General features: G+C 40.0%; 2 protein-coding genes across 6 annotated transcripts in view; both read right to left on the reverse strand.

The window, feature by feature from the left end:
- Nucleotides 1-17313, reverse strand: part of MCM9 (minichromosome maintenance 9 homologous recombination repair factor) — a 50389-nt gene extending 33076 nt beyond the window's left edge. The window contains exons 1-7 of the mRNA XM_048936084.1: nucleotides 17233-17313; nucleotides 16431-16747; nucleotides 12228-12544; nucleotides 10470-10551; nucleotides 9364-9564; nucleotides 7052-7177; nucleotides 3736-3855 (exon numbers count right to left, since the gene is read on the reverse strand). Coding sequence (XP_048792041.1) covers nucleotides 3736-3855; nucleotides 7052-7177; nucleotides 9364-9564; nucleotides 10470-10551; nucleotides 12228-12544; nucleotides 16431-16740 — 1156 coding nt within the window. The 5' untranslated portion in view covers nucleotides 16741-16747; nucleotides 17233-17313. The remainder of the gene's footprint in view (nucleotides 1-3735; nucleotides 3856-7051; nucleotides 7178-9363; nucleotides 9565-10469; nucleotides 10552-12227; nucleotides 12545-16430; nucleotides 16748-17232) is intronic.
- A 4258-nt stretch (nucleotides 17314-21571) lies between these two features.
- The window catches only part of FAM184A (family with sequence similarity 184 member A), a 59508-nt gene continuing 54781 nt past the window's right edge, over nucleotides 21572-26298 (reverse strand). For 4 of the 5 annotated variants that reach the window (XM_048936522.1, XM_048936520.1, XM_048936521.1 and 1 more), the window contains 2 exons: nucleotides 24911-25110; nucleotides 21572-23237 (listed from right to left, as the gene is read on the reverse strand). In XM_048936522.1, the coding sequence (XP_048792479.1) occupies nucleotides 23156-23237; nucleotides 24911-25110 (282 nt within the window). In that variant the 3' untranslated portion in view covers nucleotides 21572-23155. The remainder of the gene's footprint in view (nucleotides 23238-24910; nucleotides 25111-26298) is intronic. The other variant, XM_048936523.1, reaches the window with a different exon arrangement.

The raw sequence follows: 26298 nt of genomic DNA on the forward strand, positions 1-26298 counted from the left end.
TGATAAAAGAGAACAGGTTAGCATCTGAAGACCATGTAGCAGGGAAAGGCTTACAACAAGAAGAAAAATGGTTGTTTACCCTTGAGTTTGTTGCCTTCAATGAAGAGCACTAAAGGAGCATATAGTAACAAAATGCTGTTGGCATCAATATGGACAATGACAGACTTTGCAAAATGTCAACAAGAGGCAGTACTCTGAGGGGGCTCTGTAGAGGCTATAAGAGGAGATGCCAGAATGCTGTATTTCATACAGCTCAGGAGGGCGTATTGTACAGAACTGGAAAGTAGGAGAAACAGCCGATAGTCTCCCACATTTTAGACAAGCTGTTCTGAACATAGTTCACAAAATTCTTTATGTAGTCCATCTGTGGACTGAACAAAACTCTCCAGAAATTTCAACAGCCAAGAATGCAGTAGAAAATGTCAGCGTGACTGTGGCCTGAATGCCCACGAGCTTCAGACCCACCAGCAGCAGGCATGTGTGGGCTGCAACCCCTATGAAGTCAAACACACTGAAAAGATTGCTGCAAGGCTCCAGGGAAAAAGGAAATATTTCCTTATTAGTGATTATCTCCTCCAAATACGCACACAGAGTACTATAGCTGTGAGGACTGCCAAGCATTTAAATTCAATAGTAAGGCAGAAACAGGGAGAGATTTTGTTAAACTTCAGTAAGTCTCCTTCTGGAAAAGTACGTACCAATACTGAAAAATTAAGGGCATATGAATGACTATCTGTCATTCTCAGATTGGAAGCAGAAAGAATGAACCAGGTCTTCACAAAATACGAACATTCTGCAGATAAAAAAATGTGAGATAGGTGGTTCCCATCTTTTACTTACAAATCAGAAAGTCCTCTACTCTCAAAGGAACTTTTTCCCACTGAGACGCTGCACGTGGGTTGACCTTGTGGCTGACAAATTTAATGGAAGATATGACAAAGGAATAAAGCTTGGCTCCTTGTAAAAGTCATAAGTTTGGAGAGAATTATCAACAGAAAACCTGTATTACATGTTAGCAAGAAAGGCATCCTAATAAAACAAGTAAACTCAGCATGCTATCTAGTGACTGAAAGTAAGGTTCTGTTTTACCCACAAATAGAATGGATTACTTGTCCTTTGGAAAAGTTATTTGCAGCAAGCTGTCAACTTGAGCCTCTCAGTGAGATAAGAAAGATGAAGCTCTTCAATACTGATTCAATTAAAAAAAAAAAAAAAAAAGGATAAAACAAAACAGGGTGTTAGCCAGGATCATACCTTCTGAATCAGCAAAGTACATCTGATGAAGCACAGATTTTGTTTAAAAAGCCTTGGGTGAAGCAAGGTTTGAACCTGTTTGAAAGAGTGGGGGACTTAACAGTAAATGAAGCTAGAGTTGGATTGCTTTTTCAGCAATTCTGCAAAGTTAATTCTAGTTAGGTCTAGATAGGTCAACAGGTTTGCAGCAAACAGATGACACTGCAGGGCCCCAAAGAATTGTACTGGATCTAAAAGGAAACTTTTCCTAAGTAGAACAGAAAACAAAAGGAGTTTTGGTAAAAGAGGTGCATTGATTATCTAGTACCATGTCCAGGCATCAAGAAATGCTTGTATGGAAAAATAAAAAATTGATACAACAGCTTTGAAAGAAGAATTCCAATGTCCCCCAACAGCTACCACCAGATGCGCAATGAATACAAAGTATGTTAACATAAAAGATCTTATCAGAGTTTGGTGAGTTATTGGCAGATTTGTCTGAAGAAGGAATCCAAGTATAATACAACTTTGAGTTTATCCAGGCTTTTACCAGTTCATGAGTGTGTCTTTTGGCATATGTAGACTGTAATCATAAAGTCAGTAATAAACTGCAGTACAGACTACTTTTATATAATGTAAAGAACTAGGAGGAAATGGAACTTACAGATTTAGTCTTTCTACTATGGAGGAGAAAATATTCATTAGGAGTCTCCTCTAATGAGAAAGTAGAAATTGGTAATTTGAAGAGTGCAATTATGACAAGAAATTTAACACAATTTTATAGTACTCAAAACTCATCATTTGGTGCTTCCGCATGAACAGCAAGTTGACAAAATCAACACTAGGTACAGCTCCAAAAATATTAGTTAATAAGACACTCCTTGAACAAGGAGGGCAAAGAAAATAAGCTCAAGCTACATCCAAACTCTTGGGCTAGAAATTAATGTTTTAGTTCAAATGATGAAAATGTTCTCTACAATTAAACTGTGGTTAGGGTTTCTGGTGAGATATTCAAGTTTCATTCATGATAAGGGTACTTGAGAATTTCAAGGTGGAAATTTAACACACCTGCAGTGAGATTTCAGGAAAATGAAGGAGATAAAGTGGTTTTGTTGTTTTTTTTTTTTAAATATAAAGAAAAGCGAAATGTAGATGATAAAACAATCCTTTCACAAGATGAAACTATTATCTCCAACACATAATTTCAGTTGATTCTATTGCATGTGTATCACTATAAGCTTGTAAACTGCCATATTGGTTTTCAGGGAAATATCTTTGAACATAACTGTCACAGCTGACCTGGAAACCAGACCACACAGAAAATGAAGGTGAAGTGGGAAACGTGGTGAAGAAGGCAACAGAAACATCAGAAGCCAAGAGCAGCTGACACAGGGAGATTACTCCCAATAAAAGCGGGCAAGATTGCAATGAAATTCATGACAAAACTTTACTCTAGGTCACTGCCAGTCCCTGGGCAAAATTTTAATAATCCACAGCCTGTTCTTAGTTCTTAACACAGAACAAAATGTAGACATAACATTATGCTGAGCCAAAATCGTTTCTCTTCAGACACATTTGTCAGTTGTTTGGGTGGAAAATCAGGGGCACATGTATTTCAAACAAGAGTGTATGTGCTCATTCCAGTACCACTGAAATAGTTGTCAAAGCTACAGAAGACACAGCACACACGTACACGTAGCTTCAGAACTGGCAAACATTTATTATCTGGTTTTCCTACGTATAAATAATGCTGTTTCCAAACATAGTGAACAGCAGTATCTGAGAAACAGTTAAGATACACATGCTGGCTGAAACCTTCTCATTTTTGTCCTTAATTATTTCACTATGTACTAGTAATATAGTCATTTGCTCAAATGAAGTCATTTGCAGAGGTGATCTGAGCCAGCATATTGTCCACTGAAAAGTCTGTAAAGATATCTAGCATTCAGAGGCAGCTAGGACATACTTAAAGCTTGTCAGACTGTTTTTGTTTTTTTTTTTTAATAAATTTTGCTCTCTGAAGCATTTTTATATATCAGAAATAGCTCCTCAACACAGGGGAATATTTCCAGAAAACAAGCAGAAATCAAACTGGCAACCAGCCAAAATATATAAAACAACACAAGAACATATATTCCCCCAAACACACACGTTCAGGGGAAACCACATGATTCTAGCACATCACACAATGTGAACTCTGGAGAGAATGTCACATTTGTCACAGCTGGGAGGAACACTAAAAATACAGATCCACATCATCCTCTCCTAGCAAACCAGTGAGAGATACCTCTGGATGGGGCTCATAAGGTTCCCTGTTAGAAGCTCTTCACACTGCTCCATTGATACAGAACAGGACTGCCCTTCTGCAGAGACATGGCATGCCTCCACCCAGTTTTTTGCTTAAACTGTACTCACACAACCCGAAATCGAGAGGTAAAAGGCCTCTCTACATTCTTTGCATTGGAGTACATTACAAAGACTTCCAAGCGAAGAAGCACATACCTGCACTTGTAGATCCAATTCCTGCAGTAAGCACAGACCGTGGTGTAATCTTTACTGCATACTTGAGAAACTGAGATTTCCCTGTTCCTGGGTCTCCAACTAACAGAAGATGCGATTCACCTTGGGGAAAATATTGATATAGAAGTAGATAGTACATATACAGACAAAAATATATGCAGAATGCTCCGAGTTAAATAATAATTCTAATTCTTCATCTCACATTTAGCACTACGTAAGCATTACAACATATTTACAGGGTGTGATCAATATATCATTTAATAAAAGCATAGTTTTATTGTTGTACCCAAACCAAATACTTACAATGCATTATTTAAAAAAATAATAGCAGGTATTTGACAAAATTTCCGTAATGCAAGTTCTTACATTTTAGAATACTCCTTTCTTAGACTCAGCTCACTCTTTAATGTGAAACAAAAGGATACCATGGCTTAGTCGTGTTTTCACTATTCAGTTAGTTAAATCACTGCAAAATGACCTAATGAAATCACAGGTTATTTTTCTTAACTAATATTGTTATATCACCCACAGTTATGCAATTCAGTGATTCCTAAACAGTGTAATTACATAAGTAAATTATTTGGATACTACAATCTCAGTGAAGTGAGACTGTCACCCACAAAACATTATTACCACTTCAATTCAAACTATAATTTTATTTTGTTGCTGGAGCACTAAGAAGATCCTATATTTGAATATGCACTCGTATTACTTTAGAATTATTATGACCTACATAGATTCTGACCTGTGTACCACCTGGCACATGGCATATTTGCCATCTAATAACAACAGAAGGAGAATCAGCAGGTGGACAACTTACAGTAACAGATCTAAGTGAGAAGTGCTGACAATCACAGATGGAAAAGTCTGGCATTAGAAAGTATCCTTTAAATTTTCCTTTCAGTGTACTATAGTGATCCCTATTAAGAAAATATTAACATTCCACCCTTTGATGCCAGATATCACTGGGAATATTCTACTAGAAATAATTTCAAAATGTCACTTATGCAAAAAAAAGTGCAGTTAATGTTTGATCTAAAAAAATTGCCATTAACATTCCACCTAATGGAATCCTGAATATATGTTTTTACCTGATTTTATTTGAGAAAAATTAGAATTAAAAAAAGGAAGTCCAGTCATCCTCTTTCTGTTTCTGTAATAGCAACTGAGTCATAGTTGCCACCACACAAAGGCTTCAAGTTCCTCCTGTTTGTTGCCCATATTGTGTGCATTGGTGAGATGCACTTCAGCTGTGCTTCTTACCTCACCCCTGATCTCATTATCAAGCCCCTAGGCTCATCTCTAGCAGGCCTGGTTTTATTCTCTTCCTCCTTCACATCTAGTTTAGAGCCCTCTCCACAAGCCCTGCCAGCTCCTGAGCAAGGATCCATTTCCCCCTTTGAGGCAGGTGAGATCCATCAGCAGACCTCAGGCCAGCTGCTGAGTAGACCACGCCATGGTCAAAGAACCAAAATTCTTGTGTTTGCACCAGCCTCTCAGCCATGTGTTTATAAGAATGGGTTTTCCTGCTCCTCTCAGTGTCCTTCCCTGCTACCGAAGGAGTAGAGGAAAATACTACCTGTATGCCTGCTCCATTAATTAAGTGCCCCCGTCCCCTAAAGTCATTTTTGATAGTCGTCAGGCTTCTGTCAACAACCTCATCACTCCTGACCTGAACTATTAATGAAGGGTAATAATTGGAGAGGCAAATCAGACTGGGGAGTTTTCCAGAAATATCCCGGGCCCCAAGGAGGCAGCACATCTTCTTACAGGTAGGGTCAGGCTGACATGTAGGGCCCTCTGATCCTCTCAGAAGGAAGTTGCTGACAACAATCACCCTTCTTTCCTTCTTGGTGGAGGCAGTCTTGAGGTGTGGAGTTGATTGCTTCACCCGAGACAACCTTGACCTCCCACCACATCTTCACTCACCTCTCCCTTTGGTTCCAGGGCCTCAAACCTATTATGTAGAGGAACATGGGGAACTGAGGTGGGTTGAGATGGGGGTTGACTTCAGCAAAGCCTTTGACGTTGTCTCCCACAGTATTCTTCTGGAGAAGCTGGCAGCCCATGGCTTGGACTGGTACACTCTTTGCTGAACAAAGAACTGGCTGGAAGGCTGGGCCCAGAGAGTGGTAGCGGTAGTTAAATCCAGCTGGCGACCAGATACAAGCAGTGTTCCCCAGGGGTCAGTGCTGGACCCTGCTCTCTTCAATATCTTTAGTGATGAACTGGATGAGGGCACTGAGTGCACTCTCAGTAAGTTTGCAGATGACACCAAGTTGGTAGGAAGTGTCAATTGGCCTGAGGGTAGCGAGGCCCGACAGAGGGATCTGGACAGCCTGGAGGCAGGGCTGAAGCAAGTGAGATGAAGTTCCAGAAGTGGCAGGTTCTACACTTTGGCCACAACAACCCCAGGTAGCACGACAGGCTTGGGGTAGAGTGGCTGTAAGATTGTGCAGAAGAAATGGACCTGGGGGTACTGATTGATGCTCAGCTGAACATGAGCAAGCAGTATATCCAGTTGGCCAAGAAGGCCAGTGGCATCCTGGCTTGCATCAGAAACAGTGTTGCCAGCAGAAACAGGGAAGTGATTGTACCTCTGTACTCAGCTCTGGTGAGGCCACACTTTGAGTACTGTGCTCAGTTTTGGGCCTCTTACTGCAAGAAGGACATTGAGTGTCTAGAGTGTGTGCAGAGAAAGACAACTAAGCTGGCAAGGGGTCTGGAGCACAGGCCTTATGAGGAGCAGCTGAAGGAGCTGATGGATCTCAGTCTGGAGAAGAGGAGACTCAGGGCAGACCTTATTGCTCTCTGTAACTACCTGAAGGGAGGTTGTAGTGAGTGGGGAGTTGGCCTCTTCTCTCCTGTAAATAGTGATAGGACTAGTGGGAATGGCCTCAAGTTGCACCAAGGGAGATTCAAGCTGGATGTTAGGAAATACTACTTCTCTGAAAGAGTGGTCAGGCACTGGAATGGGCTGCTGAGGGAGGTGGTGGAGTCACCAACCCTGGAGGTGTTCAAGGAATGTTTAGATGCTGTGTTGAGGGACATGCTTTAGTAAGAACCATTGGCGATAGGCGGACAGTTGGATTGGATGATCTTGGAAGTCTTTTCCAACCTTGGTGATTCTGTGATTCTATGGAAGAATATTCAGCATTGAAAATACAGCTCTCAGTCACAGAAATGGGATTATTATGCTTCTGAAACCTTACTAATTTGGAAAGAAGGAGGAATATGGGTGAAAATAGCAATGGGAACAATTGTTAGTACACAAGACACTATCAGAGACAATACTAACCTCTGATTCGAGTTCCTGTAGCATCGATCCTCTGCACACCACCAGCAAGCACCATGGCTACAGCCAGCTTCACCAGGTACAATCCAAACACTTGAGGACATAAGCTAGCCAAAATTTCATTCCTCCCTAGAACGTGAGCAGAAAGTGGCACTCAGCACTGCCCTAAGAATAAAACTTCAGTTGTCATGGATACATATACCCCTGCACTGACAAAAAAAAAAACTGGGCCTTTATTTCCTTCTTTTCCATTTTTTAAATGAAACTCAAATGACTGTTTGATCCTAATGTTCTCAATTTTAAGGAAGTTAAATATTCCACTGTCACAGGCAGTAATGCCAATCCTATCACAGTTTAAGGAATGGATGGATGATTTAGGAAAAGACACTAACACAATGCCATCACACAACTGCTTTTGTTTCAAATAAAAGTGTAGAGCCTATGAAGAATAAACTTTATTTTTTCCACACTTCAAAATATCCCCTTGAAAACTGGTGTGTTGTACATTTAAGAAAAATAAGAAAACAAGTTTCCATGCAGGCATAACACAGTTCATTTTCCTCATTATCTTGACTCTACTTCTTCTGTATGTTCTTCCTCTCCTCCTCCCCTCCAAAAAAGCACTTCCATCTGCTATGGTAATTTCTTTGGCTTGCCCTTTGAGATTCTGATACCAACAGCACACAATGGATCGCAGGATTCATGTCATACATTAATTGCACTGCTACAGCACATAAAACAAAGCAACCGATTTCGAGTTCTTAACATGTTTTAAATTTGGATACAAGTATGTGGTACTGGCAAAATAAGTAGGCACTTCATAATGACTTGAGGCTTATATGCCTCTTCTGGACATCTTTGAGGAAGTTAACATATTTTTGTGCAAAAATGAAAAAATTCTAACTTTGGTCAGCCATGGCATAACTCAAGATTTAACTCCATAGTTGCCTCTATTTGACTTAAGAGTCATCTGCCTTGTCAGTGATAAACAGCCCAGAAGCTCTGCTTCTTCTTGGTACCCAGAAAAAGCAAAGTCACCTGTCTAAGCTGTCTTCTCAGGACATACCTAGTACAAAGCATCAGGAACTGACTGACATGAAATGCAGAACTGGCGACCATTCTTTTTTGGAAAACAGTAAACATACCCATACAACCCATTCTGAAATGGCCTTCACAGTAGACTCATCAGGTAGACTCATCTCTGCCCTCAGCAGAGAGGATACTAATTCACAAAAACAGCCTGAAAGGAACATCTCGGACAGCCAGAGTTCTTCCAATTTCCTTCCCCATTTTCTTGTAGCCACTTCACATCCATTCAATTCTGAATTACTAATATTGCATAAAACCATATTGCAGGCTTCCAAAAATCATCTCAAAAATGAAAGACTACCTGGGACCATCAAAGTGGATCCTGACTTACATTCCAAAGTTTCACAATAGAGTGATAATAATTGTTCTCACGCCAAACAGTTGGAGGCTAGCAATTAAACTACTTTCTATGAAATGTAATTCTGAAGAATGTTTACCATTGATATAATCTCTGATTTCTCACGTGAGCAATCTGATTTGTAAGGGAAATATTGACACCTACTCTTCTTCCATTTGTCTTTCAAGGAGAAAGACCAAGTTCAAAGTTTTAAAAGATGGTGCTATTTTGAGACAGTTCAGTGACATAAATCCCAGTGTCGCTGGGATTTACATCAGGGGAGAGGAACGGAGTCCAGGGCACAACTGGTAATTGCTAGGTGGCAGACTGTAAACCACAGTAAAATTAGGAGCCAGCATGCTGAACATTCTGGCTGTTGGAAGCCAATTTCAAATCAGAGAGTCTCTCCGTATGTGACGTGAGGCTCCCAGCACTTAAATCATGGGGCTATACATTCCAGAGTAAGGCTAAAGATGGCATACACTAAGCTGCTTGGCAATGATTCAGAGCTTAAGTTGGGATGCAGAGACAATGAGACATCTAGCCCCAGAGTTAACAGCTATGTTACTGAACAGCTAAGTTTATCTGGTCCACATTACTTCTAATGGGTATGCTTTTTCTTTCATGTTTATAAAGCACCTATTTTTTTTTCCTTCTTTCATTTCTGGCTAATAAATAGTCCAGAAAACACTTGACTAGAAATCTCAAAAGAAGACAGATCAGAGAAAGATGTTTGGTGCTATTATTTTAAAATAAGTATTTCATATTCCTCTACTGGAAAAAATGTATTTTTGGAGGAACTGGTGATAGGAATATATGGGGATATATATGCTCAGTCATTGTATTGTCACTCCTAATTTCATCTACTGTAAAGCTTTCAAGCACTAACCTGCTAAGGGATTATTCCTATGCTTTTCCCAGAAGTCTTCAAATTCCTTGCGGACTTCTTCGTCAATTATTACACCTGCTAGTTGCTCATTATTTACTTTAATGTAGTTGGCTTTCAAAACAAGCTCCAAGTCACAACGTGCATCCTGATGGAAAGGCTTCCATCTCTGCATTACCACTCCATACACTGTGATGTCATCTCCTGTGGGTAACAATAAAGATTGGTTAAAAAAAGAAAAAGGAAAAAAAAAAGGTAAAATCTATTACGACTGACAAATATGTGGCTGTGTCTGCAATAATGGATAATAGTATAGTTTAGACCCCATGTCACAAAGTTAAAAAGAAAACCAACAAAAAAATATACAGAAAAACAAAACAGCAATAAAAAACAATGCAGTTTTTAAGTCTGAAACAAACATTAGCTAGATTCCTCCTGTCTGTAGTAGGAAGCTACAATGTCCTTCTACTTCTAAATTCCTGAAGTTATACCTACCTGTGTTTCCTCTTTTCTAAAAGAGCAAACATTTACTTAACCTTTGATAACTTCTGTGAAGAATACCAGTATCACACATGAACTTCTGGCCACAGTGTTGTCAGACAGTACAACCAACAATGAGTACTGAGTTTCTTGCAGGGATATAACTGAGAATTTTTAGTCCATTCTTATTCAATCTCTCACCAATTAGCTTCCTTTTGGAAGACAAGCAGCTTTTTCCATCTGCAGCATCCCTTAGATAGGTCAGTTTGCACAGTGTTCCAAACCTACAGACTGCATCACACTGCAGGTATGGCCCAATCCATTTCCTCAAAAGGCTTAGGGTTCTTGTGCTAACAAGCTTAGCATATTTCAGTGCATCACAACACAACACTTATTGAAACTGATCTGTCAAATAATCAAGATATAGCATGTAGATAGATATACAGTGCTTTCTAGATCAGTCTTCAACTGCCATGCTAACTTCTAAGCTGAAACAACAACATGACAGATAGATAAACACATCTCATTAAAGAAACCCTCAGTGCTGACAGACTGGTTGGCAGAGATCTGAAATGGAAGAGTAAAAACACTTATGGTACAATTAAATGTAATGTACACTATATTCTCACCAGATTTGCAACTGTCCACTAAGTCATCTTCCAGAACAACCACCATGCAACGAGGGATGCTTCCGACAGACAGTCTTTGAACCTAGGAGAGAGGAAGGAATAGCACTTATTAAGAACAGCACCTTTCAAAAGTCATTTATTGCCACTTTGGCTTGAAGACCTTTTATCCCTTCTTGGAACTGAGATCAGTCCTTGCTTTTTCTCATACAACTTACATGGTAAACACACTACTGCTATCGGGAGTTTAAACATGGAAATTTGATGGTGATAGTAATGGAGACAGGCTTGGGTATTAAATTAGCTGAAGGTGCTCAATCCTGGGAGGTGCTGAGTAACTTCAATATCTTGCTGAAAAAACCTCCCTGAGAGATGTCATTTAAAATAACTAATTTTTGTTGTTGTTGTTAATATTTCAGATATTTTTCAGACACTTATCCAGTAAGTAAAATTTATTTTGATTTCTGAAGCACGTCCATGGGTTAGATAACCCTTCACTGAACTATATACTGAGAGATTATTCTCTACCTTTTTTGTGGTATATTGTTAAAATTTGGCAGATTGAGATTTAATTTACACCTAGGTGTTGAGAATTAAATTTGCACATGACCAGATGCATGTGTATTGACAAATGTGCCACTAACCATTGAAAAGACTTTCCTTTTCTTTAGGGTAAATATGCAGATTTGTCATGGTCTATTTCCAAAGAGAAATCTTTCCATTTACAATTAAAGCTCGCAACAGTTGTTAAAATATCCACTGCACAAGAACAAGAATCAGAAGTACCTCTACATTTTACATACTAGAACTCCAGATTTACTCACTGTCTTGTGCCTAGAAAGGGTAATTCACCCTTGTTAGTATCTAAATGGCCACAGGCAGTTCACATCACTGTCAGCACTGGTGGAACATGCAGTTACTCGCAGCACTAAATAGGAAATGAGTGAAGCTCATTCTTGGTTTAACACTTGGTTTAACATCAGCTGCCACGTACTCTGCTTATCCTCAGTTTTCATACACTGTAGCTTTTCCTGCGCCTGTTTTGTCTTACGTGCTACTGTAAAAAGAGCCCTGACTGTTTGTCACTTCTCCAGCTTAACTGTCCTTGAGGCTGTTCACTCAGAACTAACTTCAGAAAACAAATGCCAATTCTGTGAGGAGCACATTTTCAGTAACTGTTGATATGATTGTTGATTGGAGGACAACATTTACAGATACCATGTACTGACCATACTGTACCCCTACAGTTGACCTTGGCTACCACTGGGCTAGCTTTATTCCTTAGAAATAGCATAGAATATCATCACCATTCTCAGTCAGCACTTAGAGGAACAGCGCACACAGTGATAGAAGGATTCAGCTCTGAAGTTTGATCTATGTCCTAACCGTCAGTGTTTCATATGATCTTCAATATAATTAATAATGGAAGTCTAGTCAACATATGCCTACTTTCTTTTTAACTCTCTGACTGAAAATCTCTGAGAGGTGGATTCTCTGGCTTCTTGTAAGCTGATCAGCCCTCCCTTTTAAATAACAACCTGTAAAGCTTGCACTTTATCTTCCACTTATCTTAGCATGTAGAAGTTTTACATGAAAATGGGATAAATTTAATTCGGAAGCACAGTTTCACTAAAATTAGTGGAGACATCCTATTCCAGCATGAAATTAAGTCCCCAAATACCTTCCTTAGCAAGTTCATTTTTTTAGTATTTGAGACATCTACACCGCAATACCCTCCCCCTTTCTTGATCTTTTTTTTACCTGCTCCTGAATTTTGATTTCTTGATAGTCTCTGCAGCTGGTAGGAGAGGAGGATGTTCCAGAGAGGCAAGTGAACTTGGTTGAGTTGCAGCCCTCTTCATTCAAGCAGGCTGATGGACGGCAGAAAGCATAGTACTGCTCAAAGTCAGCCTTAGCCACAAAAACGTGTTTGCACTTATTGCAGATGTAGCTCCGCTCAAATTCCAGCACTTTCACCAAACTGGTACGGATGACAGTCCCAGTGACAGACAAGAAGTGACCCACATCCTTGGTCTTAGGAATGTGCTCTCGAGTCAGTTCTGGGCAAACGGGCAAACCTGTTAAATCAAAGTACATGCAGCATGAGACCACATGCATGAAACATACTTGCAGTGCAATTAAATAAAGAGACTGGGAAACATATCTGACCTATTAACACTAGCTATAGCTGTTTTGTAAATACAATTCAACAATTCATCTGTCGCAGCATACATGTGATTAATTGGTCTTCAACAGTGAAAAGCATCAGATGCTGATCACAATCAGAAAATATGGCCATTTTACTCGCCTACTTTTGTCGACAGCTTAGAAGTCACAAGCAGTTTCCATTCATGAAAAAAGATCCTGATGCTCTCAGGTCTATCAATTCAAATGATCTGCCAATGTCCTTGATTCTCAACCGGTTTATCTTAATTACAAACTTTTAGCTATGTTTTAACTGTGCTTCAGAATTGTTCCCATGGTTAAGAAAAGCACAGTTCTGCATCTTCTTGTGGGTATTCTCAAGTCTAAGCAAAATCTAAAGCCACAGTACACGAGCACTTGACCTTAAATCCGCATTTGCGCACCAGTAAACCTGAAGCACACGGAAGATGTCAGAAAAGGAATAGAAAAAGGTTAACAACACAACCAGAGTGAAGTCACTTCTCTGTTCAGAGAAGTGGTGCCAAAATTTTCGTGGCACTTCTCTCCTGTAACTCCACCCCAACAACCAGCTGTGCTGCATGGATCCCACCGCTGTGTTCATTGCTATGGGCACCACAGCAGAACAGCTGCTGAAAGCCTGGGGAAGATGAGTCTAAATCAACTGCCTGCAAAGTCTTTATAAAAATAAATGTCCTCCAGAATGCATTGCCTCCTCAGAAGTTATTTTACAAGAAACCGTAGAACTTAGTAAATATCAATTTAAACAAATTATCTTAATACAATTTCTTACAGTTTTACTTCCGAAACGAAGACAGAAAATGGAGATGTAAATATAAATCTGCTGGAAAATGTTTCTTCTAAGTGGACCAACACTATTTGTGTATTTAGATCAAATCTGCTCAGTAGCTTTGGCTGTTAAGAAAAAAGCAGAATGTCCTTATTTCAGTACGTCCAAAATCAAATCTTTTGTTTCAGACACGTTGAAACATTCAGCTTTGATGCTTTTAAGCAAAGTGTTTGACTTTTTGCTTCTGTTTAAAGAAAATATTATTAAACATTAAGCTCATTATAGATTTATTAAGGAAGTAATTTGGAAAAGAAATGAACTACTATGTAGAACTGGAAACAAAGTAATTTTCTGGTTGACTGTAATAAAGCCATTTATAGCTTCTTCCAAACCTGGCAAAAATTCTTATTCTCCTACAGGTTTGTGTTTTTATTCAGTTTAGTCAAAAGGAAATAAAAATCAAAATCCAGTGTTTCTCAGCTTACATCAGAGAGCTGCAGCCCTGTTGGCAGGATATATGCTATGACTGTCCCAGTGAATAGCAAGACAGGAGGCTGGACAGGGAAAAAGGGAGCTTTCGCTCTGATTATATCAGACTGCTTGACAAACTATTTGAGTGCATGCCTCTTTGAATAAGCTTTCGTGTATTAGTAATAACATATAAAACTGAACTACCAGCAGCAGCATGGCTATCAACAACTGACGTGAGTGCTCAGGTTAATGGTAAGGAAAAATCCTGTAATGGATTTGCATCAAGAAGAGAAGTGGCACAATTAAACTTGTACAGTGCTGAAATTCAGATAGTTGCACCTTCTTCCCTCCTCAGGGAAGGAGGGGTAACCACCCACTGTCAACCACTGCCTATTCACACCGCCCGCATCCTTCTCTGCGCTCCTTAGCTATCCTGTCCACATCAACACGAGTGTGCCAAGATTGCATTCTTATCCCTAACATAAACCAAACCGCTTTCCCTCACTCCAGCTCAAGCCTGCAAATGCATCCTAGAACACTGCAAATACAGTTTTCACTTGCTCATACTTTTATTAGTGTACTGAATGGTTCAGTATTCTGTGCAACGCAGAGGACATCCTTGCACATCAGGCAGACAGCAGTTGTACACCAACTGCATCTTGCAACAACCATCTTAAGCAGGTCACAAGCTGTTGTGCATTTTCTTTCCTAAAATCATGGACAAAATGCATTATGAGAGCCACAAGGTAATCATATTTCTGGTGTTTATATTTTAGTGTCAGCATTTTTAGTGAAACATACTGGACAAAAACACGTTTATTCCCACAGATACGATTCACTGAATCAATCACAGAATGGTTTGGTTGGAAGGGAACTTTAAAGACTGTCTAGTGCCAAACCCTCTGCCATGGGCAGCAACACCTTGCACTGGATGAGGTTGTACAAAGCCTCAGCCAACCTGATTTTTACCACTTCAGATGATGAGACAGCCACCACTCCTCTGGGCAACTTGTTCCAGTGTCTCACCAGCCTCAAGATAAACAATTCCTTTCTTATAGAAAACCTAAATCTGCCCTCCTTCAGTTGAAAAACATTGTCATTGTCCCTTGTCCTGTCACTGCAGGCCCTGCTAAAAAGTCTCTCAATTTTTCTTACAAATTGCCTTTATAGAAGGCCACAACGAGGTGGCCTTATGCAACCTGCTTGCCACACTTCTTATACAGACCAGTATACAATGCAAAGCACAATCTGCTGGCTCCTATCCAATTTTTTTATCAGCCACCATCCCGAAGTGCTTATCTGCAGGGCTGCTCTCAATCAATTCATCACCCAGTCTTCTGATATCGGGAATTACTCTGATCCAGGTGCAGGACCTTGCTGAAGTTTCTTATGAATTCCTTCTCTCTCTAACAATCCATCAATCAAAACGATACATCTCCAATATAGAGGCAAGAAAGGGGGGCTATATCGTGGGGGATCACGTCAAAGGTCTTATGGAGGACAAGGTAAATGACATCAACTGTTCTTCCATTGTCCACTGATGCTGGTCACTCCATCACAGAAGACCACCAGACTGTTCAGGAACAATGTGTGTGCAGTACCTCAGTGTCACTAGCAGGGATTTCACTTCTTTAATTAAAAAACATTATTCCACAAACTCCTGGGTTTACCCAAAACAGAGCTGGGGCTGCCACATGCATGCTCTCTATGTTCAAGCTGCCAATAGACAAATGATCATAAAGCACTCAAATATGGGGCAAAGGAGGGAAACAGTAGTCACCATCTCCTGCCTTTGCAAACTGGACAGCTCCAAATAGTCACTGTCAGCAATGACAAGATGGGACCATGCCACCACCAAACCCAGTTTCCTACAACAGGTGCTTTAACTTCAGAACCTGCACTTCACAACTACCGCACCTCAAAGCCAACAAAGTCTTCCCAACAGTGAACAATAATGGTATATGAATTTGTAGCAAAAAAACAAACCAACAATAAAATCCATTAGTAAACACCATTCTTTCCAACAGTTCGTTCCAACAAGTAATTTTATAACTACTAGTTAAGCATAAATTTTAACTAATTCAGATAAAACTACAAGACTACTTACCCTGCCCATAGCAGGGGAGTTGAAACTAGATGATCACTGTGGTCCTTTTCAACCCAGGCCATTCTATGATTCTATGACAACTCAAAATTTGGACTCCGCGTATTCTGAAATGTGGTTGGAGCCACAAGCTATGAGGAAGTCATAGGGCAAAAATGGCTAGGAACTGTACTCTCCTCTAGAACTTATAGCTAGACCTTCTGGCTGTCAGGACAAACAGCCTGAGAACAAGAGCTGGTCTGAGGAGCTTTTTTCTCATGAGAAGACTGCGGTTTGAGTCCTGACCCTGTAACAAACATCTAACCACTGCACACACACCATAAGGGACATGTGCACGGCCTACGTAACTCCACTTCACATAACCTATTGACAAGTGCCACAGCACAGGGAGAGTCAGAAAGACCAAGGAGAAGCTGCCTCCCTGCCCGCCACTTACCTGAAATCCTGGCGTGGAGGTTGGGCTTCATGCGGAGCTCCGGGGATGGCGTGGCAGCCTGCAGCACCGCCATGGCCGCCCGGCGCAGCGCTCCGTCAAAGATGGGCAGCACCTGGCTGGGGAAGGCGTTGAAGTACTCCCCAATCTCCATGTTGGTCTCGAACAGCGTCAGGGCGTCGACGAGGACCGGATAGTGCGCTTCGTCGTCCCCCTGGCGCAGGATGCTGAGGATGTCGTCCCGGTGGTGCTGCAGCAGGTAGGACTCGAACACCTGCCCGATGAGGCTCACCTGGTCGGCGCGCAGCGCCATGCCGAGCCTGCCCGGACGAGCAAGGTAAAGCAGTTAAAAGTGAGAGGCTTCGGAATCGAGTCATGCGGGAATCTACAAACTTAGGAAAAAGCTCGCAGCGGAGCGAGGCCCAAGCAGGCCGGGCCGGGCTGGGCAGCACGGAGCCGCCACGGGCACCGGCTCCTTCCCACCCCCTCGCGAACGCGAGGCGGGATGGCGGTTCCCGCCAGACGACGGCCGCAGGCGGTGCTGCAGCCCCCGGACATCCCTCCGCGCGGGGCGGCGCCGCGCTCCTCACTCCCGCCCGCCCGCCCGCGGGGCAGCCGCCGCGGCAGGGCCCGGCCGGGGCTCTCCCCGCCCGCAGTGCACAAGTGAAACCTCCCGCGCTCGCTCGGCGGCAGCCGCTGGTCCCGCCCGCCCGGCCCGGTAGCGAGCAGCGCGGCAAGATTTGAACGCGGCGCGGCCCGGCAGCGCGCTGTATAGGCCCCGGCCGCGCTCCCCGTGCATCGGTACCTGCAGCGCGGGCTTCCGCCGCCCCTCTGGCCGGGTCCCACCGCTCCGTCAGGCGGCGGCGGCGGGAGGAGCGGCCCCGTCCCCGCCCCTCGGAGCCGGGCCCGGCAGATCCGCCCGCTCGGGGCCGCCCGCGGGGCTCGGGGCCGCCCGCCGGCGTCGGCGTGAAGAGTGCGGATGTAACTTCTTTGTAAGGAAGTTAGAAATTAGCGATGGGACAAGGGGAAACGGCCACGAACTGAAGCCTAGGAAGTTCTGCACAAATGTGCGTAAGAACTTCACAGTAAGGGTGACAGAGCACTGCAACAGGCTGCCCAAAGTGGCTGTGGAGAATCCTCTGGAAATATTCATGTCCTGCCTGGATGCCCACCTGTGCAGCCTGGTCCAGCCCCTACAATTATGTGAAATTCTCTGTTGAGTTCCTGGCTCTTAGGCTCTCCCACTGTTAGCTTGTGTTAATAGTAAAGTCCCATTGCTTTATCAAATGCCCTTTTGCTAACTAGTTGAATGGACCTTCCTGCAAAAGCACTGCTGAAATTTGCACTAAAATAAATCCATTACTGAAAATATGGAACTGTTTCTGACAAAGCATCTAGGTGTAGTATCAGGCTGACCCTGTCTCCACAGTACACTTTCAGTATCAGTTTTATTCAGCCTAAAGTACTGTCCTGAAAGGTACCAAACCAAGCTGCTTCTTTCACAGATAATGTTGGATATTAGGAAAAGAATATTCTTAGAGTGATGAGGCTTTGGAACAGGCTGCCAAGGGAAGCAGTGGCGTCACCACCCTGGAGGTGTTCAAGAAAAGGGTGGGTGTGGAACTGAAGATTATGTTTAGCAGGCTTGTTGGGGATGAATCAACAGCTGGACTAGATGTCTTAGAGGTCTTTTCCAACCTTAATGATCCTTTGATTCTATGTTTGTGCACAACAGTTGGGTCAGTACGGTTATCTGGTTTCTTGTATGGAAGAGACAGCCAGCAGTTGGAAAAGTTAATTACAGCTACAGAGCAAGTGAAAGTTGCAACTAGGTAGTGGTTCCTAAAACAAACAAACAAACAAACAAAAAATGAACAAACAAAATCCTCAACAACAATAGAAAACCCAACCAAACAAAACAACATAAAAAGAAGACAAAAAAAAAAAAACAAACAACAAACAACCAAACCTGCCTGAAATATTTATAATTGTCAAATGATAACTAGTAATAACTATGTGCTTCACATATTAATGAAGAAATATTTAGTCAATGAAAAATCCTCCCACAGAAAGTACCCCATGATCATTTGGAAATCCAAAGGTGGCTCATGAGTCTAAAACTGCTTTTTAGTTTTACAGAATAGTGTGTGTGCCATGGAGCTGGCAATGTCTCAGGAGTACAAGAACTGTCAGCCAATGCAGTGGTCAGTGGTACACATCCAATAGGCAACTGGGATGCTGTCAGCAGGGCTGCATGTGTGCTGAGATGAGCTCACGGATCTCATGGGTTAGGTGAGGATTCAGACTAAGCATGATGAATGAAATTTGCTGCTCATTTGACAATAATGCTTGAGCTTACATGCTACCTTAGTTTCTTTTCCATTGTCAGGTGCAACTGTATCTGCCTCTCCTATTTACAGGCTGCAGCATGGTTATGTTTCTCTATGCAGCCAGGCACCACAGCTGATGGTTTCCAACTGTATTTACAATTCAAGGACTATTGTTCAAGTTAAAGTACTAGCTGCCCTCTGAACTCTTCAGCTGGACTGTAGGGTTGAACTTGGTAGACTTGATCATTGAATACACTTCATAATAATAAGGCCAGATTTTGGTAGCTATTGTGGAATTATACTTTTATATCATTAAGCCTAGCTCTTCTTGTTTCCTAGCAACATTGGTATCAATACTTCTGGCATCTTCTGCTTCTCACAGTGTTCAGCCTGCTGTTGACAGCAAGCAGGCCATGATACTGCGGCTAAATGAAAATAACTGAGTTACAATGTACAAAAACTCTTAACAGTGTCCAAGCCTTATGGTGCAGTTTGAGCAGTAGATAAAGCCTGAGCTGTCTAATTGCATTAACTCAGTAAAGGAGTGCAGCAAAGGAGCATAATGGCAAGCTGGGCAACAGGTTCAGTTGTTAATAGTCAGGCTGAGCAGACAGGCTGGAGAAGTTCTGTTTCAGCCAGGCTGCCAGATTTTGTTACGTGATCCCAGTGCTGTGTACATGGGTATTTCCAATTATTGCAGAGTATCTAAAAAAATGAATACTTATAAATAATAATTTAAAAATACACTGCAAATTAATTAAGTGTTAAACTGAAAAGTGATTTTGCTATACAATTATACTTGGAAATTTAGCCAGGCACTTCATGGAAAAAAAAAAAAAAATGGAACTGATACAATCAATGCTCAATTCCAGAAAGTAGCTAGGCCACAATTCTAGAAACTGTATATTCACTTTCAGTAAAATAAAAAATGGCTTATTGCTTGTCTAGGAAAAGCAATAAAAGTACTGTTACTAGATTACACTGAGCATACCATGAGAAGAGCAACATAACTCCTGAAAGGCATTCTGCATCTTTCAAAGCTGCTGTTTTTGCAAATTGTATTTAAAAAATAATAGTAATTGGAAAAAAAAAAAAAAAAGAAAAAAAAAAAGGATAGGCTAGGATTCCTTACATCTACATTTAGGCAACTAAGGCACTTAAGTGGGCTGTTGCTCTAGAGTCTTTGTACAATAAAAAGAGGTACGTGTGCTTATTCACTCCTGAAGCTTGGGGGGTTGGACTCGATGATCCCTGGAGGTTCCTTCCAACCCCTGCGATTCTGTGATTCTGTGAAGCTGCCCGTTGACTGCAGAGAAGGTGTTCTTTAGCTGAGTGACTCAGTCACCTTCCTTATAAGCAAGAAAGAATTAGTGAAATTTATCTGACTAGCACTGGAGTCATGCAACCATATTCATATACATCTTAAAATAAAGGAATTGTAGAAAATCCTGAACAAGCCTGATTTCTAATGTTATGAGTGTATTCTGTATGCAATTTATTGCAAATATAGTAAATGTAGTGAAGTAACCAAAAAAATTGTAGTAGGAAGCAGTCAATCAGATAAAGCAATACTAATTGTAGCTTGGTTTTTCAAATGTGTAGTTGTTTGGTTGTTTGTTTGTTTTTGTTCCCCTCAAGTATACTTTCCTTTCAAGTACACCTTGATTTAGCAGAGGGTTGTTGGAATCAGGGTAGTATGGTCAGGTTGTGGTTGGACCTGATAATCTTTGAGGTCTTTTCAAACCTGAACAATTCTATGATTCGATGACTCCAGGCACAATTTCTGCTGCAGAACAAACCCATGCAGTTCTTGTGACATAGTTCTTCATTTGTGGTATGAGAGTATGAAAGTAAAATGGAGCATTTTTCTGCTAACCTGGAAGATTCACTGGATTTCACAATCATCACAGAAGTAAATTAAGCAATCCAGACTGAAGGGCCAAAGTTTTGCCTGAAGGCAGATTATTATGACGTTCTGATTAAATGTAGCATTATTCTGCGTTTTGCCATGGTGTCGAGTATAGTTTGTTACTTCCTTCTTCCAAAGGAAAACACAGTAAGGATTAAACTACATTACTTTGTATTTGCTCTTTGACTTCACATTGTTAATTTCTTTCTGGATAAAACTGTTCAAGGTCAGAGGTGCACTAAATCCTGATAATTAGATTTACGTCTCAGATAGCAAAGAGAACTCAAGAGAGTCAAGACATTTCCCCCACCATTTTAAATAGTACCACACAATTTCACTCTAATTCTGCCCCTCTTTAACTCAGAGGTGTCTGCTGAACTAATAGGAGAGCAAGAAAACACCCAGCAGTTAAGACTGTGGACTGCAGAACTGGACACCAGATACTGCAAACAATGGTATTGTGATAAGTCAAGCTCCTGTATTAATCCAAAGCGTCAACTTCTTTTAGGAAAGAGTACTACAGAGTTCTCAATGCCATTTGATAGAAACTCTTTTTTTTTTTTTCCTAGTTTCTTCAGGATGTTTTATAAGAGACTGATTTGATAGTGAAACAGCTGCCGACTTTGGCAGACGTGGCACCTTCTCAATTTTCTCCTCCTTATAAAAACAAATTCCTGCTAGTGAAAAGAAACCCTGGGCGCACCTTTTACTGAAGTCCAAAAACATGAGCAGTTAAAGTGAATGCATACATTGTCATCTTACAGATATTGTTCACTCTTACATACACAAAAATACAATGAAGTGGAGGATGGGAGAAAAAGGCAGTGCCCTTTATAGGCTTTGCAAAGTGTGCAAGAAAAAATACACAACACTCACTTCAGAACGTTATAACAAAATGAGCTAGTGTATTTTATTTCAGTAACAGCCAAGAAATCTGACATTTTGCCCAATATGGCTTTCTTCTAAAATTAAAAAGTTGCATATTACCTCCATTTGAGTGCACCAGCTACAGAAAATCTCCATCTTCAGTTCACAGCAGCATCACCAGAGTACAGCTTTCAGTGGATTTTTCAAGCAGAATTATAAGATAGAATTTTTAAAATGTTCATTTAGAATATTTTATATTGTTTATATGAAAACATACAAATTTTTCATTTATACATATACTACATATAAAACTCATTGTAATTAGCAAGTATATTCATCTGGGTATTTACCTTTGTGCATACAGGGGAAAAAAAAAGTATGTAGTTAGGGCTTCAGGTGAAATATTAAAGATAGAGACTTTAGTATATGCTAACTAAAACCTTATTTAAACAACTCAAACAATTGTTCCTGCTTTTAAAAGATAAGAGATTCAGCTTAAAAATACATTCATAAAACAAAGAGACAATTTTCTCCCTGAGACTACCAGTGTGAGTTACTTTGTGGTAATCATTGAATGAAAAAATATAAAAGAGACAACAGGCTTTTCTATATGCCACAGCAAATTTCTGGAGCAACACCAGAATCAAAAAGGTGTAGATTGGAGAATCATGCTCACTAGCTGAAAAAAGAAAAAACCAACATGTTCATATATTAGACATTAAAACTCTTAATACAGACAACTGAAGGTAATTAATTTTTAAAGATCTGTATCTCTAGTGCGTATAAATGGCAAAAAGTTTTCTGAGTTTGATTATTTACCATTTCAGACATGAATTTTATCTAAAGCAAGACTTTATGCCCCAAATGTAGACTTTTGATTGATGCAGAGATATGTAGTATGGTATTCTACAGGTTTTACGCATGTCTTTGTTAATATTCATAACATAAATGCACAATTTGTGTGAACAGTTGCTGTTTCAATCCAATGACAAGATGTTAGATAATAACCAGAAGGTAAAGTCTCATGGGCATCGGTTAAAGTGTCAAAAATCTGTCCCAATGAAAAAATTCCAGCTTCTTTTTTATGGCCTTCTTACTCTGAGCATCTACACTGATTTCCACAGAATTTATATTCTTCCTTTTAAATGTTAGAGAGGGGACAGTTTTTAAAATGCTACAAAGTAACAGAATAGAACTGGGATCGATTGGACATACTCTGTCCAAATTGGAGAGAATTTTTCCTTTCACAAATTACATTGTATTTATAACAACCATGCGATTTTTTTGGGAGGAAGCCTTACCTAAAAGAAAACACATTTATAGGAAAAAGGGGGAAAGCATTACGTTTGTTCTACCAAAATTTATTATGTAGTAATTACAAAGTTTAAAGATCCTTCCATCTTAAGTAAAAATAATAATTACACACATTATATAATACCATGTCAAGTGATTTCAACAAATATCACATGAAATACAGTGCATTTTCAAATCAGAAAGACAAATATTTTCTCATTCACAGTGTTTGACAAATTACAGGAAAGCTTGTTCACATGAGGGTTTACTTAAGGTCATGCTCTTATAAACAGTCCACATCACGCTGTGCCACAAAAACAAATCATCTCTCAGAATGTGAAGTATCGGGCGAGCCACTCCTGGCGCTGTGGATCTGGTGAAGCCACTGGTGAAGCATCAGTCTGAGGAGGGCTAAATTCACAAAAAGAAAAAGATATTAACCCACAACTAAATGGAGTACCCAACTTAGGAGGAAAAGATTCTCACAGAGAATATCAAGTGCAGAACAATCTTGTTTTTCCTTGGATTCGTTATCAGCGTGCCTCTGGATACGATTAATGTCTCCCTATAGAACCTGTGATCATCCACTCCATTGGAGAGCATCAGCAGCACAGACAAGTCAATTCAGAAGCCACGTTACAGGGTGGGCAAATAAGATTTTGGGAAATAATTTAAAATCTCCTGAACAGCTGTGTACCATCAGAAGAATAAAAAGGGCTTTCTTGGAAAAGTGTGTCTGTAGAAGGTCCTCTTTTAGCATCCTTTTCCTGTGGTAAAGTTAATTTTCAGAAATATGATGCAAGCATCATATTTGTAGACATGTGCTCACAGAGACTGGTTGGTAACACACTATTTTCATACTTTACACTGATCACAGATATATGCATGAACAATGCAAGTGATATTTTAAATATTCCAATATACTAGGGAAAAATAAATTGCTGCATTGCAAACAATATTTGATTCCCTTTTGAACCATTTAAAAATCTCACTGAATGAGCAAGAAAACAGTTTCATAATACAATCAAGTTTCTTCATCAATAAAAATCCATAATAAAATAATCCCTACTGTATTACTGGGTAATACAACACACAAAACAATTTGGAATGGAAACTCTAGCATCACAGTCCATGAGTTCATGCACATGCATGATAGAGGTATCTGAGCACAGTCATGCACATCACATGCACAGGAAAAATAAGAAGGACAGTATTTTTGAAAAGTAACTGTTTACTTGACATAGACTTTTCTTTACTTATCTATTTTGCATTCTACTTTTTGCTTCCTTGAATGGTAAGTGGTTGCTGGGTATGTGGCCTTCCACATTAAAACAGAAAAAAAAGGGTAAACAACCACGTGTGGATCTGGTAATTACACACTGCTTTAAGTTGCCAACTTGGAGGTAAGAGGTCAGTACCAACTAAATCCAGCACACAGCACTTTTTCTGTGCCTTTAATATGTAGCCACATAAAGCAAAATTTTAAAATCCCACCTCTAAGAAACCATTTTAAGTTAATAATTCAATTCATTGTATCAATTCATTAGAGAATGACTTGAGACTTCAATGCTGACTTAGTTACCGGAAGCTCAGCATTAAGCATTCAATATACTCTTCCTGTTTCTGCAGTAAAGTTTGCCTGTGATTTGTTATAGGTGAGGAAAGGGGAAACACAGAACATTCACGTAGCACAGAAAATCATTTTCTAACATAAAAACCATTATCACACAATACTGAATAAAAGAAATTCTGTGCTAGTAACAATTTCTAAATGACAACCAGCAAGTAACACAAACATTTAAAACAATTGTTCATATATGTAAACAATTGGAAGCACATGAATTCTGTCAAGGTATCTAGAGAGGTTTTCAAACTTCAAGACTTATGAAAAAGTGAGATTATACTTCAATAAGGTCTACAATAAAAAGGAATACTATAAAGAGGTTACAAATATAATGTAAAAATTGAAAATTCTGTAACTTGTACCTCTGAAAGGTTCATGAAGCAAGTGGGATTCAGCTCAATACAAAAGCAAAATTTTCCAGAGTTAAGAAAGAAAAAAAGGTTGGTGAGGCAATGCTCACCTCAAAAACGTCTTGGGCTCTTTGGGTGGTATTGGCTGTGGCAGTGGTTTGCTGCTGTTGAACTCAATATCGTGGATGGGTGAGTTAGGAATGGGGTCCAGGCGGTTAGGATGTCCATTGCCCACTCCGCTAGATTCCAGAGCACTTAGATTGGGGACACTCACAAACCTGTTTGTTGACTTATCGTTCTTCTTCTTTTGCTGCATTAAAAATAACAAATATAAGGAAGGCTTCTTGTACCAGGACAGTTGAGGAAATCTGCAAATTTAGGATTTTTTTCTTTTTCTGGCTTTTTATTGAGGAGAGGGGGAAGCTGGATAGGAAGGAGAGCAGCTGGGACAGAGTGGCCTTTTCTTTTTCTTTTTTTTTTTTTTCTTTTTTTTTTTTTTTTTTTTTTTTTCTAATTGTAGTTCTACTGTTTGTTTTGACCAGAACTGAACAACACGATTTCTTTTTTCCCCAAATTTCTTATTAAGACCTACTATAATCAACAAGCACACTATTTTTAAAGATCTTCCAATATAACATTTTGCTCTATTTTAAAACATCAAAGATAGTAAGCTTTCCTCAAATTTACCAGTTAGCCTGTTAAGCTTTTCACCTTTACGTAAGTCTTGTTTTGGTATTAATGGAATAGCTTTACTGTCATATATAATCACAGCAAATTTCAATGATGAAAAAACCAAATCTCTCCAACAGGTTTCACCTCATTACTGATGTACATTTTGGTCAGTAAAACAGGAGCCTAAAGAAGCAGCTACATTTCTTTTAAAGTACTGATGCCCCCAAAGTTAGCGAGCATTATAACAATACTGTTGAAGAAGGTAATACCGAGCGAGAGCTCTGTTCCTTGCTGAAAGTAAAGGCTGGGCTTCTAGTGCTATTCCAGCTAACGCTTCTGGGCACCAGATGGCGCAACTGAATATTTTTTCTTTCTTTATACTACAGATAATATTCAAGGGACTCGAAATACTGACAGATTTTATTTTGATATAATTGTTCAACTTTCCATAACACATTATACAAAGGAATCGGAATTTATCTGCTTTTATAGATATTTTAATGTATAAAGATGCTTCAAATGATTCTCTAGGTCTTCAAAAATAATTGACAGAATACCATGTGTGTTTCCCGAATTCTATTGAATATTCCATGTCAGTGATAAGGATTATTAAAAAAAAAAAACAAAAAAAAAAAACAAAAAAAACCAACAACCCTATTTAAAAATAAAAAGATTCATTTCTTCTCATGAATCATCTATTTACTGAGTATATAATCAATACTGTCAGCAGAAGAGCTACTCTATTCATTAGTGTCAGGAGTTCAAATGGAGACAGAGTCCTATTGCTTGTTTGTTTGTACTCTTCTGTTTAGTTCTCTGCTAGCTT

This window comes from Lagopus muta, chromosome 2, assembly GCF_023343835.1.
Source record: "Lagopus muta isolate bLagMut1 chromosome 2, bLagMut1 primary, whole genome shotgun sequence".
Taxonomy (NCBI): Eukaryota; Metazoa; Chordata; class Aves; order Galliformes; family Phasianidae; genus Lagopus; species Lagopus muta.